Consider the following 18,981-nt stretch of genomic DNA (forward strand, 5'->3'; position numbering starts at 1 on the left):
TTCTCTCACAATAGTGAGATCTGATAGGCAGAAGGAACAGTACAATACTGGGCATATAACACGACCCCCAAATGATTGGTTAGAGTGGGGGGTCGTCTTATACGCCCAGTCGCCTTATACACCAGAAAATACGGTATATATTTTAAATCTTTTTAGTTGACAATTTTAAGCATGTAGTGTTTTTTATGAAAATGTTTAACTTTCTATTTTAATGCCATAGTGTCATGTGTTAATGGTTTTTCAAAGCTTAGGACAAATGAGCATTGATACAGTATCATGCACATTTTTTTTTTTTTTAAAGATTTCACTGGACTAAATTACTGAGTACAAAAAATGCTGTCTATGTTAGCCACCACATTCTACCATAGGAAATTGGTTGTAGGTATGTTTGTAAGTTGCTGTATGATACTTACATATACATCACTCTAAAGTGAATTCTTTTTAAAATCTTTAGTTTAGGCAAATGTGATATTGGTAAAATCCTTCAGGATGCTTGCATAACTGCATTAAACCAACAGCAGTGTGTTACTGTCCCTTCCAGAAAGCTAAATTTGTGTTAAAGGTCTTGTGCTCTGGGTCTGAGAGTTTCTGGTTAATGGCATTCCACCCAGTTTGTATGTTTGCAACAAGTATCCTACAGTGTGGTGGTGATTTTCAGTACTTGAACTATTAATCCAGATGACAAAGATTAACATGCCTAAAGTGGCTTGTTCGTTTATAAAGGAATAAAGTAACCTTTAACATTTGCTATAAAGCGAAATGAGCACCTTTCAGTACACATTATAATATTGGAGTACCTGCCCACCTTTGTTAATTGCAACTGTTCCCTGAAAAAAAATGAACTTCTGGGAATTGTGCAAGCATGCGTGCCTCTTCCTGAAATGCGGTCTTTGGCATCCAAGTGACTTGCCAGCATGTGAGCATGTATGAGGCATGCACAGTCTTATGGCATTGTAAAGCGAAGGGTAATCCACTGTTCTTTCACGAGGGAGGTTAATCCACTATTTCATTTCATTGGTAGTTGAATTTGCACAGTGTAAGCAGTGACTTTCATCACTGAATAGCTTAATAAATGAATGCAAGTGTGAGAATTGGCATCTGACCTAGTAACATGTTCGCTACTCAAGACTCCCATAGGAGGACATACATGCTGCGCACGGTTACAGCTGTAGCTAGAAATGACACTGAACCTGACGGGGTGACACCCTACAGCCGACTGAGGTTTGAAGTTAGGAAGCCTGACCAAGGATAAGCAAACTAATTGCTGAACCTCTTGGGTTAGCAGGGTGACAAGGCGACACAGGGCAGTGGAGCTCTGAGAACTGAGTTGGCTGTTTATGAGGTCAATCTAGTCCTTTATCTTCTATTGGGGGCATCTGTTCCAGAGACAACTTTAACAGGATGTAAATACCCCTCACGTTCAGAAATTTTATATAAATTATTGTCTCTGGATTTAGTAATAGTTTGCAAACCGCAAAACTACCTGAAAGGGCTTTAAAGTTTTGTATTCAAAGCTAAAGACATATTTCTGGCTACTAATAAACTTTAGGTATTCTTCTAAAAAATAGTAATATAGGATTTATTCACTGATTTCATACATATAGGTAGAGAACTAACGCTTTGCTTTGTGGTTTTTTTTATTTATTTTTTGTCCAGTTTTTAAAATTGTAATTGTTTTTCACAAAGATGGCGTTCGGGGTCCTGGTTGGAGAGAACATCCAGATCGTCGAAGGCGGTTTGAACATGATTCTCGAGAACGAGATGATGATCGTGGTTACCGTAGGACTCGCAGTGGCTCAGGAAGTGCAGAGGATGAGAGGGACAGCTTGCCAGAATGGTGCCTCGAAGATGCTGAAGATGAGACGGGCACGTTTGACTCCTCAGGGGCATTCATACCTTCTAAGGTTTAGTATCATTGCCAAATTACTGTTTGACATCAATTCTGATTAACTTTTATTTAAAAATGTTTGTTCTTTTCAACTTCTTTATGTTGTCCTTCCTAAAGAGGTTCAGTAAATAATTTAAATATGAAGCCTCCCTGTTTTTCTGCTTTCCAGTGACTTTCTGTTTTGTTTGATAGAGGGATATTAAGGATTTTGGTGTAAATTTTGTATAGCTTTATATTCCACAATGTCTTTTAGTTTGCTTCTGTTTTTTTTTTTTGTATTCTTTTTAAATTTTTTCAAATTTGGCATTTCCAGAAGGTGCAGAAGGAGCCAATCCCCGAGGAGCAGGAGCTGGACTTCCGTCCTTCTGTGGAAGGGGAGGGACAGTCTGACTCTGATGGTAGCACCTCAGAGGAGACCAAAGAGGCAGACCTAGGACAGACCAGAGTAGAAGCAAATAAGGAGAGCAGAGAGGACCGTTTTGACGACAGGCAAAGTATAGTTGGTCTTGTGTGCTTATCATGCCTATCATGTAGTAACAAGGAATTTGGTACTAAATTTGTTCATTTCTGTTGTGTTTGTCTTAGTGGCCACGCCACCAGAATCTGTCCATGGAACACCCTCTCCAATCATTAAAACTAGTTCTAGTGAGGAGCCACTTGTCCAGAAAAATGATTCCCCAGTGTCTAATTACACTGAGCAGGAAAAGAGACCCCACACACCTCCAAAACCACCAACCCCACCAAATCACAAAGGTGAGAATCCTTTGCTAAAAAATAAAAGTATGTCAAACAGAAAACAAACCTCATGAAAGCAACTTTGATCAGGAAGATACTTGTTCTTTGTCTTCACTTTTTTGTTAATACATTTTTTAGTCCTGGTTGAATAGGGAAGTGTCATCTACAAAGTTTTATCTGTGCAGCTTGATTTTTTTGGAACTCATTGTTTGTGTATTTTTTTTTTTAATTGAATAAGTGTGCTTGTCTCCACAGTAAAGCATTCTTACAATACACTTTAATAGTTTTTACATTTCTGTGTAATGTTGCTTTTTTCTTTTTAGCATTTGGTGGCTTTCCTATTTTATAAAAAGTAATATATTTCTACAGATTCCACTTCACATGGTCCCAGAGGATCCCAAGAGTCAACAGCTCCTTGTATACCTCAATCCATTTCTCCAGCATTTAGCCAAAGTTCTGCTGCTCGACAAGTCAAAGATCCTCATGAAGGACCAGCAGTTCATTCCCCAAATCCTGCAACTCTCCAGATAGGCAGCACCTCAGGGTCAAGCCATCCCTCAGTCAATGCTGCTCCTGGTATGGGCAGTCTTCTTTCTGATCCTGATGAAGAGGATGGATTAGAACATCTGGAGCAGGTAGAACTCTACAAAAAACATTATAAAGAATATCCTTTTTTCTTTCCCCCTCTTTTGATATATTCTGTTTTGGAATGCTTGCATACCCAGGCATACATGTTTTATTTTGTAGAGCTATAGTAGTACATAATTAACCCAAGTAGACATAAAATGTAAATTGAGATGAGATTGTAAAAATAGTACAGTCCCTCATTAAATGGATTACTGATGAGTATTTTGTTTGATTTAGCAAGCACAGCAGATGGTGGCGTACCTGCAGGACGGGGCGCTAGATGATGACAGATTAACCGGGAAAGTGCCAGATCATCGAGTGAAAGTACCATCTCCTGATAACCAACAGAAGTGGTACTACAAAGATCCACAGGGAGAGATTCAGGGTGAGTCTTACCTTATTGTGTAGAATTCATATTGTGCTTTATAGTGCTTTATTGGTGCTTTATAGTTTTGTCACTTTTCAGCCTCCTGAACAGGTTTGTTTCAATCTTCCTTAATCCCTTTTTTTTTTATAGGTCCCTTTAGCAATCGAGAGATGGCTGAATGGTATCAAGCTGGATACTTCCCCATGACTTTGTTGTTACGGAGGGTTTGGGATGAGACCTTCCAGCCACTTGGTGACATTATTAAATTATGGGGCAGAGTTCCATTCATCACACCTCCTGCTCCCAGACTAGTAAGTTGACCCTTCATTTTCCTTCTTTAAAGTATTAAATTTTATTGGGTTTTTGTTGCTGACTATGTAAGAGCTATATTATTGAAAAGTCACATGCTCATCAAGCCCACTGAAAATACAAACAAAACACCCTGCATCCTAGGAATCCCTAAGGAGGAATCTAAAAAACTAAAAAAACAATTTAAAAGTGACCCTACACATAAAATGTTCGAAAAACAGCCCCCTACCAACACCAATATTCTATCTGCATTGCATGGATACTCACTGAAACCTGGTGAAATTACTAGGTGTAAACTAAAAGTTTTATAATAATAAAAATCACATTTAAATAGTGAGAGGAGAAAGCAGAATTTAGGGAAGGGAAAAATATTAGAAGTTTAAACCTAAACTTTAAATAAACTATTAGACAAGTTTTGTTATATGTATCTGTATTACCTGGTAATCATTTTAGAAATTCTGATCTGTGTACATTTTATGTGTTCTCAAGTAAGTGAATAGCTCTTCTATTTCCTTGATTGGCATGGCAAAATATTAAAACAGTTTTTTGTAGAAATGGTAGAGTGGGAGGTCTGATTTTGAGTACTTGACTGACACATCTACAAATAATATTCTTCTGGAAATAAGCATGTATTGCAGAGATATGATACATATGTGTTTTCGTTTTCTCTTTTGCCCTGGCATACACATTAATGTTTGTGAAAGAGAACGTGTTTCTTCACCTTTAAACCATTGTTTTTTTTTCCAGGGAGAATTGGGTCCTGATCATATTGGCCGTCACCAAGAGATGACAGCCCTGTACCAGATGCAACAGCTGCACTACCAGCAGTTTCTAATACAGTAAGTGTATTCTAATGCTACTGATGGTATAGTGTAGGTTATCATTTTAGGTTTACTGTATAGACTTCACACAGTCACAAGGGAACATTTATGGGATTTTTCACTTTTTTTTTAGCTTTTTTTCTTAAGCAGAAAATTAGGGGATATGAGATTCACCTTTAAAGCCTTATCTTGTGTGCCATGTATGGTTGAAGGATTGTAATCTACAATCTGTTTTACTAAAACATGAAAGCTGTTATTACCAGTATGAAGGCTAGAAATTATTATTTTTATGTTTAAGCTCTAATACCTAATTTTTTTAAATTTTTAAACACTGTATGTTACTGTTTACACAGACAGCAATATGCCCAAATGTTGGCACAGCAGCAGAAAGCGGCTCTATCATCACAGCAGCAGCAACAGTTGGCTCTTCTCTTACAGCAGTTCCAGGCTCTGAAATTGAGGTAATATGTCACACTGGCAATTTCATCAACATCAGAGCTGTATTTTGTACATCTCATATGAAAAGATTTATTTTCTTTTTATCATACTTACGCCATGATTTTTCTTTTTTTTCATAGAATATCTGAACAGACCGTTATTCCTGCATTGACAAGAGCTATGTCTGTGCCAGATAACACACCTATATGGGAACTTCAGACAGCTGCTCCTCCACCCACAAGTAATAATTGCCATGTTCTTGTCTGTATGCAAGACCATTTTACATGTTTTGAGGAAAAAGTGGACATGATTTATGTAGCGGCTCACATGTTTTATGTACAATTAGTTGACATTACGTCCCTTAGCTTTATGATTGCCTTTTGTTGTGTGCACAATTTAATTTAAAATGTATTACATTTTTAAATTGAAAAGTTTTGCCAAATTACTTCTGAAAGATTTTTTTTAAGTGATCTATTTCATAGTGGACCTGGAAGTTTTCTGCTCAAGTACAAGATGTTCTTTTTGGTTAAAAATGTTACTGACAAAAGATTAGAATCTCTCTGCAGATTAATGTGGTTCTCCCTAATCTAGCCTTGATGTTACTTTCCCAAACCCTACTGATCGAGCAAAATGGCCCAAAGATAATTTTAGTGCTACAGAAGATCCATTAACCATATCCCTTGAGAGATGGCACTTTTTTGGACTTGCCTTAGTAGAAGGCAAAAGCATGTATCTGTTTCAGTAAAAATGGCCTAGAGATATCCTAAAGCTTAAAAAACAGACAGCTAAGTCCTTCTAATGGTTTTCAACAAAAAAAAAAAATATTCTTTTAATTTATCCTTTCCCCACCTTAACGTCATCTAATTCCTCTAAGCTTTAACTTTAAATGGCCATTTTGGTACCAGTCTTCCTGTGTCGCAACATGAGTTTTTCATATTCCCCCTCAAGATCTTTTAGGTCTTATGGAACAAAGGGTCATTGCTTCGGCATTTTGCTGCTATTACAGAGATCTAGTTCAGCGAATGACTAAAAAAATACTCTTTAGTGGTGTACACAGAATAAACAGATTAGGAAATGAGTTTTTTGAAACCCTCTGGGTCTAGCAAAAATCCAAAGGGGCCTTTCCTTAAAATGATGTAATATAGAGGCCACCTAGGACATTTTGATGATTGTGATAACCTGATGTTTAACCCATTACAAACTGCAATAAGAGGTTGAGCTTTTGAACCTTTACACCTTTTGCCCAGAGCATTACTTTGGCCAGGGTTTGACGCTAATTTAATTCTTCTATTCCCTTTTTTTCAGTGTGGGAGGGAAGCAGTGTGTGGGACCTGCCTGTGGAGCCGACATCTCAGGGAGCATCAAGAGACCAGCTAGAACAAATGGAAAAAGCAAAAGCTGCCAAGGTAAAACTAGGCATTCAAACTAAAACAGCCTATTGTATGTTGACAAGATGTAAGCAAAGTACAGGGAAACATTTCAAATTTAGGACAAAGTATAATTCATTAGTGGTATACCTTGCCTTATGAACAGAGGTAGGTGTAAGGGAAAGAAGCGGACTTGGATTGATTCTGGTCCGGATGCTTGAGAAGTTTCAATTCTGCCTTCAGATTTTGTTTTTTCTTAATAACAAAAAAAATAAACACCAACCCTACGGACAGCATCCTTTGTTTTTCCATCTCCAGTACAGTTCATGAATTTAGTGCAATATAAAGGCGTAAATTGACATTCAGAGTATACAAATTTTTTAGAATATTTTTTGTTTTATTATTAATAAAACATATAAATTGCAAATAATGTCCAAAATTTTCTGTGGACCTCCAAAATTTTTATCGTGGACCAACGCTGTTTTAGGGGGACAATACCAGGGACTGCTTCTTTAGTCAAGTTTAGAATCTTGGGCATCATGAGATTCTGAATACAGCATTCTGAGTTGAGAAACAGGTGCCTTAAAAATTCACTGAGACTTTAGGACATGCTATATTTATATATATATTATAGAAGAATTTTGCCTCACTTGCCTCCCAGGTTCCAGTTCCATAATTTTTTAAACAGCAAGAATTTAAAGAACAGCTTTAATTTGCTTTAACATATTATTTGATTTTTTTTAAATTTGGCCAATTTTATCCTTTTCTGTGAGGAACAATGCTTTCAATAGGAAAATAGACAACTCTGTTTTTTTCACTCAGGCTATTTCTTGCATGTTTTCCAGTGTTTGTCATTGTCTAGGTTTTTGTTTTGTTAGAAATCTGTGAAAGGCTAATTACATTATCAGTGACTTGTTTGCGTTAAGTCACTGTTTTGTTGAACCCCTTTAATGGAAGATCCTGAAATACTTATGTAACCAAGTCAATATAGCAATATACATTGTAATAGGTTTATAAAATTGGAGGTTTTTAAATAAAGGATTTGTATGTAAGTATAACCCTTACTGTTATACCCACGTGTTCTCCTATATACTGGATATAATAAGGCCTCCTTGTGACCATGTTTTGGCATGTATACATTAGTCTGGTTCTGGCTTGTATTTTTGCCTGTGGCAAAACGTAAAACAACATAGATAAAATAAGAAGTGGCTGTATTCAAGCAGTCAACTACCAAGAACAAGAAGAGAAGAGCCTTGTTGCATAACCCTGCAGCAGCGTGTTGTCAAGTTCAGAGTTTACACAGTTCATTAAATAGTCCATCTCTTGTTTCCTTACTTTTTTTTCCTCTGGCCCCCTGATTTTCTCTGAGAGCATCTACATTCCAAATTTTTTTTTCCTTTGAAGAGGGGGATATTTTTTTTCTTCCCTTTGAGCAGCTTTCTCATTCTGGCCTGTCAGATTACATTCTGTACTGAGCCAAGCTTGGCTTTTCATAAACTTTAGAGGTATCCTGAGAGTTTGCAATGCTATTTCATTTGTGGTTTTCCATATAGAGCATTCCCATAGTCTAATAACAGCTGCTGCGATATTCCTGTCCACTTTAGTCATTGCCAGCAGTGAAAGCTTACCAAAAGTCTATTTTATGTTCTACTAATACAGTGTACAGACTGCCAATCTGAGCTTTTCGTTTGCCTTGAGCTTTGTCACTTACAAAGTCCTAATGTCTATATAGTGGAAAATTTGAATAACTTTTAGGTGGATAGCGACAGATTCCAGTGCACAGCCAAAAACATTTTAATAGTTGAATGGTGTAATGTAGCACAGAAAAATGGCACCTGTAAGAAGTATCAGCTAGCTTTGTAGAGCTTTACATGCTGACTAAAGTTGCAATATTAGTTCATTTATTAGCAAACTGCAAGTTTGCTTTTTAAAAATCACTATTGCCTTTGAGTTCCTGTAAGTCCTTCGAAATGCTGCACGTGTACTTTGCTAAGTCCTGTAATGGGATTTTTGCGTGCTGAAAACACTCTAAAAAGCTTGAATTGCCATTTAATGAAAAATGGGTGTTTGAAAAGGGACCACAGCATTTGTATTAATGAATCTTGGCTTTTAAGATTGAACAGGAAAGAAGGGAAGCTGAGTTAAGGGCCAAGCAAGAAGAGGAGGAGCGTCGGCGGCTTGAAGAGGAGGAAAGGAAAAGAAAGGAAGAGCTGGAGCTGGCACGACGAAAACAGGTACTATGTTAATCCTTACTTATGAGCAACAACACACTACATATTTATACACTGTGCCTCTATTTACCAAAGACTAAGTCAAAATGCAGAAGCAGTGTGGAATTAAGGGTAAGTAGCAAGTGTGACCACTACTTTAATGGCAGACATTTTTGCAGTTTGCTGATTTGGAGCATTCAGGTGTGTTAACACAATGGCCAGAAGAAAAGACATCAGTAATGGTCTTATAGAAACAAGTGCTTGCTGCCCATATCTGTCTAAAAAAAGCCCACCTCAGCATATTCTGTATCTGATTTACCATTCTTTTTGGTTGCTTCTGACCAATTTGCTACAGACTCTGATTTCAGATCAGTCAAATCCTTGTCTAGTGAGTTTACCCCTGGGGAGTTAAAGCCCCCTGCTATTCACAAATTAAAGGAGACCATTTTAGCTTTTTCATGTGGCATGTACTATCCAATATAAAACTGGAGGATCAGCCTGTTCTTACTAGTGCTAATTCCAGCCTTGGGTTGTTTAAAAGCACCCGGATAGGTTGTTGGCTCCCCGTTTACAGCTTGCTGGCTTTGTATCTGATTGGGGTAGATCTAAATCTAAAACCTCTGTGGACCCAGCATTTTCTCCTTTTTAGTAAAGTGACTACTTTTCTTTTGGATAATGCATTTGCTTTCAAGACCTCAGCCAAAAATCAGTTGGAAGCTTTTCCAAAACATTTTGCGCTGCCTGTCCTCTGTATTCTCTACACCATGCCATGCAGTTTCACAACGTGGGTCTGATAGGGCCCTTAGTTTGTCAAATCTCAGCAAACCTTCCAAGGAATGAAGGTGCACCCAACAGCGTAGTGATGTTTATTCACTTTTTTGAATTTTTAGACATACTGAATTCTATATGTTTAAATGAATTATGTGGTGTCCCAGGTCTTTGAACTTTAGTTTGTTCTCTTTTCCCTTCTTGCTTTCTCACTTTAGATATTCCTTTAAATTAATTTTCAAATTTTCAGTGCAACAATTTGTTTTCTCTACTACATTTTTAAGTTTTCTCCACTTAAAATAAGGTAATTTCGTATTTTCTGGGATGCACTGTTTACCCTACCATGTTATTAGACCTGCTTTCTATAACGGGTATGTATTATCTTTTAGGAAGAAGCACTGCGGCGACAGAGAGAACAAGAACTGGCACTTAGAAGGCAGATGGAGGAAGAAGAGAGGAAAAGAGAAGAAGAGCGAAGGCTGCTAGAGGAGAGAAGGCGACAGGAGGAGGAAAGAAGACGACAAGAGGAAGAGAGGCGGAGACTTGAGGAGGAAAAAAAAAGGGCAGAAGAAGAAAGACGAAGAAAGGAGGAGGAAAAGAAACGAGAGGAAGAGGAAAGAAGACAAAGGGAAGAGCTGCAAAGGAAGCAAGTGGGTTTATGAGCTGCTTGTACTATAAAATAAATAATGTGGTTTAGCCTAATAAATGATGGTTTTAGTATTTCAGCACATTATGGCCAACAAAACCTGTCTGACAACAGCCCATCTATGAAGGAAATGTATTCATTAAGACATAATGGCATAGTTTTAATTTATGTGGGTTAACTTGTAGGTGCAAATAAAAGTTGTCTTTGAGCTCTAAAATATTTTGTTAAATTTGGCATTGTGATTACTAAATACTAAGAGCTTGCATCACTGAAAATGTTTAAGCGGTTTTCTTCCTATACTCTCTGCCTTTGCTGTTATCAGTTAGCATTTTTCCATTTATCATTGTAAACACCTCCCCATATGTTATATGTAGCTCAGGAGTGGGGAGGTGTTTTTGGTAACTTAGTCTGTGACAGTGCTGCTTTTTTGTTTTTTGTTTGAACAAATTGTAGTTTATTTTCTGACTAGATAATTCTGACAAAATAATTGCATTAAATTTCACCTTGCCTACAGGAGGAGGCAGCAAGATGGGCTCGTGAAGAGCAGGAGGCAGCACGGCGATTGATCGAGGAAGCAAAACGACAGGAGGAGGAGGAGCGCAAAAAGCGTGAAGAACCTCAGAGACAAAAAGAGCTTCAGAGACAGAGGCAGCAGCAACAGGAGGCACTAAAACGGTTGCAGCAGCAACAGCAGCAGCAGCAACTGGCACAGATGAAGGTGGTGGAAACTACTTTGGTTTTCTTACACATATTTGTTGTAGTTGTGTTAATATCTTAATTCTAGGCCCAGTTCTCATTATCAATCCTGTTATCAGTCGGTTGTTGCTTTAAACTGCAGAAAAAAAAAAAAAACTTCCCTTGCTAATGGATAGGCTGCAGGAAGTAAATTGCCAGCCTCTTTCCCCTACTAGCTAGAGATCAACACATTAACCTCCTGGGCGGTTCATTTCTGTTTGGATTTATATTTCTAAAAGCAGTACATTGTCTTTCATGGAAATTTATTTTACATTGTAGGCCTGTAATTCTTAGGAATAACTCACTGAAATATGTCCAAACAAGGCTCTAGTAGACATCCTGAGTATAATAAAGTTTGAACACAAAATCATGTCAAAATAATGAATTAAATTTATTATTAAGCTTAAAAAAAACCACAAAAGTCTGTTAAAACAAGGGTGCATAATTAAATAAATACTGAAACCTGTAATATAACTGTACAGTAGCAGACCAGACCATATTTATGTAATAAACTAATAAACATTCCGGATGTGGGGGACAGCACAGAGTCCATAGTCACAATCCAGGCAGTAGAACCGGGTTCCTTTTCTGATTCCCCCCCCGGCGTAATAACGCTTAGAGCAACACACGACGCACATTCTTGCTTCTTTCCACTTGGTGGTACATGCTCCATTAGGTGACGACCAGTCAGAACGTTCTTGGTTCACCACTGTAGTAGCATGCCATCCAACTTGACCTGTATCCATTTGTGGTGGTTGGTATGGCTTCACAAACTTTCCAAATGGACTTGGGGTGAGGTACAGGCCTGTCATTCTGTTGTTTGAAGAGAATGTAGGCATTCCACAAACATTGTTCCACAAGATGTCTGAAGATCTTTTTATAGTACTTTCTTTGTTGCTTTCTAACAGCCAGATAGATGGTCATCGCCTGGTCGGCTCTGTCAACACCTCCCATGGTGCTAATATAGTTTTGCGACTTGTGGTTTTTAGATCTCTTTCCCACCTCTTGTTTGTGTCATAACAGCGGCCAATCTTGGAGGCACTGGCTGAGCCTGACTAATGTTCGCACTTGGTGCTCGATTAACATCACAAACCTCAGTGATAGAATCTTTGCTGTCACTTTCGGTGTCTGATGACAGGTCTCCAGGAGTTGAGAGACGTCTTTTGGAAGCCATGGCAGAGGTCAGGGCTGGCAGCAGGCAGAAACATTGTGAGACTCCAGGCAGTGGTCAGGGCAGGCAGCTGGCAGAGAGGTGGTCAGAATCCAGGCAGAGGTCAGGGCAGGCAGAGACGTGGTCAAAGGTTAGGTAGAGGTCAGGGCAGGTGGCAGGCATAGAAGTGGTCAAAAGTCAGGCAAAGATAAGTAAAGGTAATGGCAGACAGGCAGAACACTGCAACAATCACTGTAGCAATCCAAAAATACAATGATTACTTTGTATTGAATTCAATACAGTTATTTTGTAATGAATCCAATACAAAATAATTTGAATTTCCCGCCACGCCCCCTTTGCGACGGCCACATGCACCAACGTTATCTGAACCTGCCGGGAGACCGATAGGAGGAAGAAGACGCAGCCAGAGTATGGGATGGGACGGGTAGGACACTGGAGAATGCCGGCGGGACCGGGTAAGGCTTTATTCATTATTGTTTTTAGCTGCATTGAGTGTGGCTTGGGGGCTTACCGCTTAGGAGGTTAAAGTAGCTGAGGATTTTGTGTCTCTGTCCCTGCATAGCAATCTTTTTACTGGCGATTATGACATGGCCCTTATGATGGCCGTAAATTGCCTAGTTAAAGCAAGTACTGCTCCCAGTTTTCAGCATTTCTTTTCTTTTTATTTTGTTATTTCTTCAAAATATTAGATTTTCTAACAATAACAAGCATATCAAGTGGCAAGGTGATTTTGTTTTGCAAATAGATCAGTCGATTTTACAATAGATTTAACAAACCTGTTCTGTTCTGTTATGTTATGTTCTGATGCAATAAAGAGAAATGACCCCTAATGTCTTTTTTTTCCTTTTAGCTACCTTCTTCTTCCACCTGGGGACAGCAAGTGAATTCTGTTGGGTCATCCCAGTCAACATTGTCTTTGGCTGAGATACATAAACTTGAGGAGGAGAGAGAACGGCAGAATCAGGAAGAGGTCTGTTCATACTGTCTGTATTCTGGATACCTGAACTTTTACAATCGTTGTACTCAATGTGTCAGATTGTTGAAGAAATGCTGCTTTCAAATTTCTTTAAATTTTCTTTTACATGAACCTAAAAAGTCAATATTTTGTGGGGAAAAAACCCTATAAACAATAGCTTCTTAATATGCTTCCTAATGTGCCAGGAAAATGATTAAACTGCAGGCGTCCAGGTTCCTCTCCTTCCACCTTACAATTGTTTATGTATAACTGAAGGCAAAACTTAGTCAGTTTATTTGTAATCTGATTTATTCGGTAATTGCCTTTTAGTGTGAATGTAAGTGAGGGTGAAATAAAAATTTTGAGTTGCCAACAGATTGGAAATGGATAGTAAATCTTCCAGTGGGGGCATTTGTTCCTGTGAGGTCTGTCTAAGGGAATTTCCTTCACATAAGACAAACATTCTCCTATGAACCATTGACTCTACTATACAGGAAGTAAAGATAAACCTCTTTTAAGATGCAGATGGCAAAAATTACCATGGTTTTAACTAAAATAATTAAAAAAATTGCCTCAAAGTGAAGATTTTCTCTTTTTTTTCTATAGGAAGTATCTTGTAGGTTTGTGACTGCAATATGCTGAAAAATTGGAAACTACACTAAAATTTTCCTGTCCTGGCCTAAGTCACTCCTCTTCTACCCTCAAGTTTGATATCTGACCTGTAGCATCTAAGGCATACCCAGCCTGCTTCTGTCTCAGACGAATGGTGCTATCAGTCTTTGTAGTTTTTGGCTTAACTGTAGTTCCAATCTGTAGATTTGAGGCTCCTGCTACCTTTTCCTTATATCTACCAGTCAGTGGTTTCACATTTATCAGTCTGGTAATCCATTTGGGACGACATTAGAAACAAGCTCCTGTCCCTCTACCAGAAGCACAAAGCTTGCAGATTGAAACAATAATCCTCCATGGTCCTGGAGGAAACGATCAGTTACAAAGAGGCCTTAGGCAATACGGATTTGAACTTCCAAATGGTAAATTAATATATTTTTTTGATTAGCATTTTATTTATTGCGTTTTGTATTGGTTTGCAAACCCTATGTAGAAGTCAAGGATTTTATGTATTTTACTGATGAAAGTACAATCTGTAAATAAACTGGATAATTGCTCTTTATAATCTACAATAGAGGAAACAAATTTCCATAATTTTAAAATGTGTATAAAGAGCACAACCTACCAACTCCTTACTTTGCTTCCGTCTGTCCTATAAAGATAACAATAATTCTAACAAGCACACAAGTTCATAAACTTGCCCTGAAAGATTGAGTGTGGTTGGCAATACACTTGAGTTGAAGATGCACAGAAGTTATACAAGATGCAGAATTGCAGGAAACGTTTCATGAACTGGAATCTATTGGGATACATATGTAGTCTAGGGAAAGCTTGTGATTCTTACATCTGGTTTAAGTCAGTGCAACAGCCCTTCAACATTCAGCTTCAAAAACAGGGATGCATTTGGAGGTTTCTGTACTGACAGGTTTTTTTTAAAAGTAAACAGAATGAACTGTATGATTAATTTGTATAAAACCTCATGTTGCATAGAATTGCTGTTTAACTTTTTTATTTACTCTTTTAGCAGCTTCGACGGCAACAGGAAGAGATAAAGTCTATGCAGCTTCATCATCATCATCAGCAGCAAAAAGTCTCTGGCTGGGCCAATGTAGGGAAATCTACAGGCAATACAAAATCTCTTTTGGAGATTCAGCAGGAGGAAGCCAGGCAAATGCAAAAGATTCAGCAGCAAGCTGGCCGTGGTCGGCCGCCTAACATTACTCTTCCAACTACTCCTTCCCCTCCTGTGAGTATGGTTGCCCAAAAATGGCAAACTTTGCATTTCTCGAAGGCCGGGTTGTCAAACTCAAATACACAGTGGGCCAAAATTAAGAATTGAGACAAAGTCACAGGCCAAACTTGAAACTGAAATGGCACTCATACTACAATTCCCTGCGTCAAGAAAACAGTCCAATGCAGGGCTTAATGTTATTAGTGGCTGGAACTCTCTCTTCACTGAAATAGCACCGCTACTACAATTCCCTGCGTCTATAAAACAGTCCAATGCAGGGCAACGCATATGCAGAGAGACCGCTGGTCTATAGAAGCCAGTGATGCCGAGAATTGTAGTAGGGGTGCTATTTCAATGCAACAGCGGGCCAGCTGCAATTCATATTTGGGATTCATTTGGGTGTCAAAAAAAGGATGTTGCGGGCCAGAGTTTGACACCCCTGCTATAAGGTGTAAATTGTAGGGGGTCAGAAAATGGCTTTTTGTGTGTATGTATGTGCACACACACTGAATTACTCAAGAAGATCAGTTTATTTTGCTAGTTTAAAGTATTAGCTACATTCAACTGCAAGATTTTTGCTGCCACTTGTGTTGACACAGTAAGAGAGCCCTGACACCCTAAAATCTTTCAATGTACTTGGAACAGTAAGATGTTCAGAAATTACCATCGAATTGTGTTAGTAAAAATAAAAGTTAAAATTTTTTTTCTATTATTTTTTTTTTGTTTTGGTTTGTTTAGCAACATCAGAACACTAGCTCTGTGGGCTCTGTGTGGGGTAATGTGAACAATAACCCAAGCCCCCAATGGTCATCTGATTCGATAAGCAGTATCTGGAATAGCCCAGAAACCAAGAGCTCTAGTTGTGGATTCTGGGACGATGCAGTAAAAGTGGTGGCACCTCGAAACACCACGAACAAGAATAAGAACAATGCCAGGTAAATCCTGAATTTTCCCTTTGGCCATCCTGCGACATTCATATCTTGGTTTCAGCTTTATTTTCTTCTCAGTAATTAGATTAGATTCTTTATTAGAGGTACTGCTTAGGCTGGGTTTACATGGACGTTTTTTAAAATTGCATGTAAAAGTTCCTATTGGTGTTTTTATGCGTTTTATGCACTTTTTTTTAGCGTTTTACAGCTTGCCCTCAAATTGCTGGAAAACAGCTATCCTGCGTTTTTATTGCGTTTTACCATGTTTAACTAATTTGCATAATAGGTGCTCAAAAACGCTAGAAACCGCGGGAAAACATCCCATTGAAATCAATAAAAGCGTTTACCAGTGTTTTTCCACGTTTTTGGGCGTTTTCTTCTATTAACCCAGCAGTTTAATTTTTTAAACGTTCCAAGCAACGTTTAAGATAAATGTCTTAAATGTGCTTCAAGGAAACGTCCTGGTGTAGATTAACCCATTGTAATGCATGGGGATTTCACACAAGGGCTTCAAAAGCCTCAGGTTAAACGCTGGGGAAACAGTCCGTGTAGACTAAGCCTTAATTTCCACAAAGCATGTCAGAAAAGGCTTTACAATTGTATTTATGTTTTCTTAGTTAATTTTGCCCGGCCCTCTACAGTGAGAGGGATTGTACTACTATACTGCTTCCTTACGTCAATTCTTCTTGTTATACTGTGCTTTAAGTTTTACTTGGATAACCACAATTCACTGATTTCACTATGTGGTTTAAAAAAAATGGTATAGAGCATATCTCACCTACAGTTGATGTTCTGCCTCTCCAGTCTAAGCATTTACAGTGTGATCTCTGAAAACTTACAGTTGTGATGAGATGGCTATAACTGCAGTCTTAGGTGAATTGGCTGACAGTGACTCAATCCAAAGGACACCTTGTAGATCTTGAACAAGTTTATTCCAAACTGTGCAGATCATACACCGATGAACAGATGGATAGGTCAAAAAATCATGCTGTGGTAGCTAACAGTAACATGCAACTGAGATGAGAGTAGATGACAGAATGAAGAAGAGGGGAGGAGACAAGAGACTAAGCAGAAGCTAGGGGAAGAGAGAAGGGACACACATAATGAAAGGCAAACCATGCATGTGTAACATGACAGTCGACGTATAGGGATGCTAAGTGTCAGATCAGCAACAAAAATTGATTTATGGTCATAGTTCTGGGCAGGGTCCTCTCCTTCTCCTTTGTCACTGTCTGTACCTGTCTGTCCGCTGACCTTTGTACAGCGCTGTGGTATATGTCAGAGGTATATTTAGATGTATGTATGTATGTGTGTGTGTATGTCCTCACTAGGAAACACATTGTGACATTTAAACCAAACTTGCTAGACATGTGACTCAGACTCATGTGAGTGCACGCCTGATCTTTGTACAGCGCTGTGGTATATGTCAGAGGTATATTTAGATGTATGTATGTGTGTGTGTGTATGTCCTCACTAGGAAACACATTGTGACATTTAAACCAAACTTGCTAGACATGTGACTCAGACTCATGTGAGTGCACTACTGATCTTTGTAGAGCGCTGAGGTATATTTGTATGTATGTATGTGTGTATGTATTGCTAAGTGACAGGTGTACCTTTTGCTTATATATTTACATCTTTTGGCAGAGTGCCAATAGACATACTCTGACATACTCTGGCGTCTTCTCTTTTCTCTCTGTGCACCTCTGCTGCTTCAAAGCGATCACATGACATCTGACAGCCAATCGAGCTGCATGTCATGTGCTCGCATTGCTTGTACACAGACTACTGTGTACATTTACCGGCATCTCATACAAACACCGCTGCGGACCACTTCCGGTCCGCGGATGCTGGTTGGGTGCCGCTTCGTTTTCAATAATGGATCATGTACTCGCGGCCCACTGAAAACACAGCCGCGGACCGGTAGTGGGCGGCGGCCCGGTGGTTGGGGACCGCTGCTCTAAGAGGAAGAATCCTGTTTGTTCTGGTCATCACACAGAATGTTATACTGAAAAAGCTATGTCCAGATCTTATTAGGAAGGTCATGGAGTTCAACATTTAGAAAAAATACAGGATTTACAGTGCTGCTTCAAAGGGAAAAAATGTGTTATCCTGGAGTTGTCCTCAGCCAGTGATGGTTAAAAAGTAAAGATTCAGTTTATTCTCCCCCAAGGATGGTTTCTCAGTTAGTTCTGCAATAATTTTATATAATTTTTATAATTTTTTACCGATGAAGGCTCCTTTTCTGTTTCGTATTTGAGGTTGATTTATATTATTTAAACACATTTATGAAGGATTATATATAACTGTTGGTCACTCCTGGAGAAATTCATTTAAAAAAATAAAACTGCATGATTGAGCAGCATGGGTAGAGCCAAGAGTAAATTAAATGTAATAAACCTACTGCGCATTTCCTAAGAAAAATTGCTAGAACTTTTTAGTCAATTTGTTTTTTATTAGTTTTTTTATTTTTTTTATTAATTTTTTTATTAATTGTTTTTTTTCTACAGTAAAATAACAAGAGTTTGTTAGCAGGCAAATTGTAATATCTGTACTAAACGTGCATTTTTTTGTGTCTGTTCAGTAAATCCTCAGGGGTGAATAGCCGGCATAATAAGAAGGTTGAGCAAGAAGAAAAGTTAGTAAGACTGTTCCAGGGAGCAACAAAGTGTGCTGATGGCTTCACCCAGTGGTGTGAGCAGACTCTGCATGCACTCAGCACTGCCCACAACCTGGATGGTAAGCAAATATATTTGGTCACATACATTGTTTAGAAAATTCTTTTGCTCCTTTTGCAGTTTATGAAACTGTATTTTTATGTACATTTCTAGGTCTATAAACTTAAAAAATTTCCTTGATATTGATATTACATAATCTTGCACAGCCTTAGTACATGAGCTTCTTGGTCCTAATTACAACCGTTCCATCTTATTCTTCAAATTTTTTTTCCAACCGGCAAAACAGATTTCATAAGATCTCCTGACAAACATCATAAGAATCCTAAGGCAGCAGTCACATTTAAATGTTATTCAAGAGATGTTTTGGAGCAATGTGTACTTAAAATTAAAGTAGCTATCTTGACATTCTTTACAAAAGCAAGGGCTACAATTGTGTGTGTCCTAAAAATCCCAGCAAGCTGCAGATTTCTCCTTTCATTTGCATAATGTCCCTGATT

At 38.4% G+C, this 18,981-nt stretch overlaps 1 protein-coding gene across 1 annotated transcript in view; it reads left to right on the forward strand.

The window, feature by feature from the left end:
• Positions 1-18,981, forward strand: part of GIGYF2 (GRB10 interacting GYF protein 2) — a 46,027-nt gene that overhangs the window by 23,592 nt on the left and 3,454 nt on the right. Inside the window, exons 6-22 of the mRNA XM_072410117.1 lie at positions 1,687-1,904; positions 2,202-2,382; positions 2,474-2,641; positions 2,993-3,258; positions 3,488-3,635; positions 3,768-3,928; positions 4,674-4,765; positions 5,101-5,208; positions 5,326-5,426; positions 6,491-6,591; positions 8,667-8,786; positions 9,920-10,180; positions 10,691-10,894; positions 12,933-13,052; positions 14,671-14,892; positions 15,616-15,812; positions 18,391-18,545. Of these exons, the coding sequence (XP_072266218.1) occupies positions 1,687-1,904; positions 2,202-2,382; positions 2,474-2,641; positions 2,993-3,258; positions 3,488-3,635; positions 3,768-3,928; positions 4,674-4,765; positions 5,101-5,208; positions 5,326-5,426; positions 6,491-6,591; positions 8,667-8,786; positions 9,920-10,180; positions 10,691-10,894; positions 12,933-13,052; positions 14,671-14,892; positions 15,616-15,812; positions 18,391-18,545 (2,823 nt within the window). The remainder of the gene's footprint in view (positions 1-1,686; positions 1,905-2,201; positions 2,383-2,473; positions 2,642-2,992; positions 3,259-3,487; positions 3,636-3,767; positions 3,929-4,673; positions 4,766-5,100; positions 5,209-5,325; positions 5,427-6,490; positions 6,592-8,666; positions 8,787-9,919; positions 10,181-10,690; positions 10,895-12,932; positions 13,053-14,670; positions 14,893-15,615; positions 15,813-18,390; positions 18,546-18,981) is intronic.

The sequence above is a fragment of the Pyxicephalus adspersus genome, chromosome 4, assembly GCF_032062135.1.
Source record: "Pyxicephalus adspersus chromosome 4, UCB_Pads_2.0, whole genome shotgun sequence".
In the NCBI taxonomy this organism is placed as follows: Eukaryota; Metazoa; Chordata; class Amphibia; order Anura; family Pyxicephalidae; genus Pyxicephalus; species Pyxicephalus adspersus.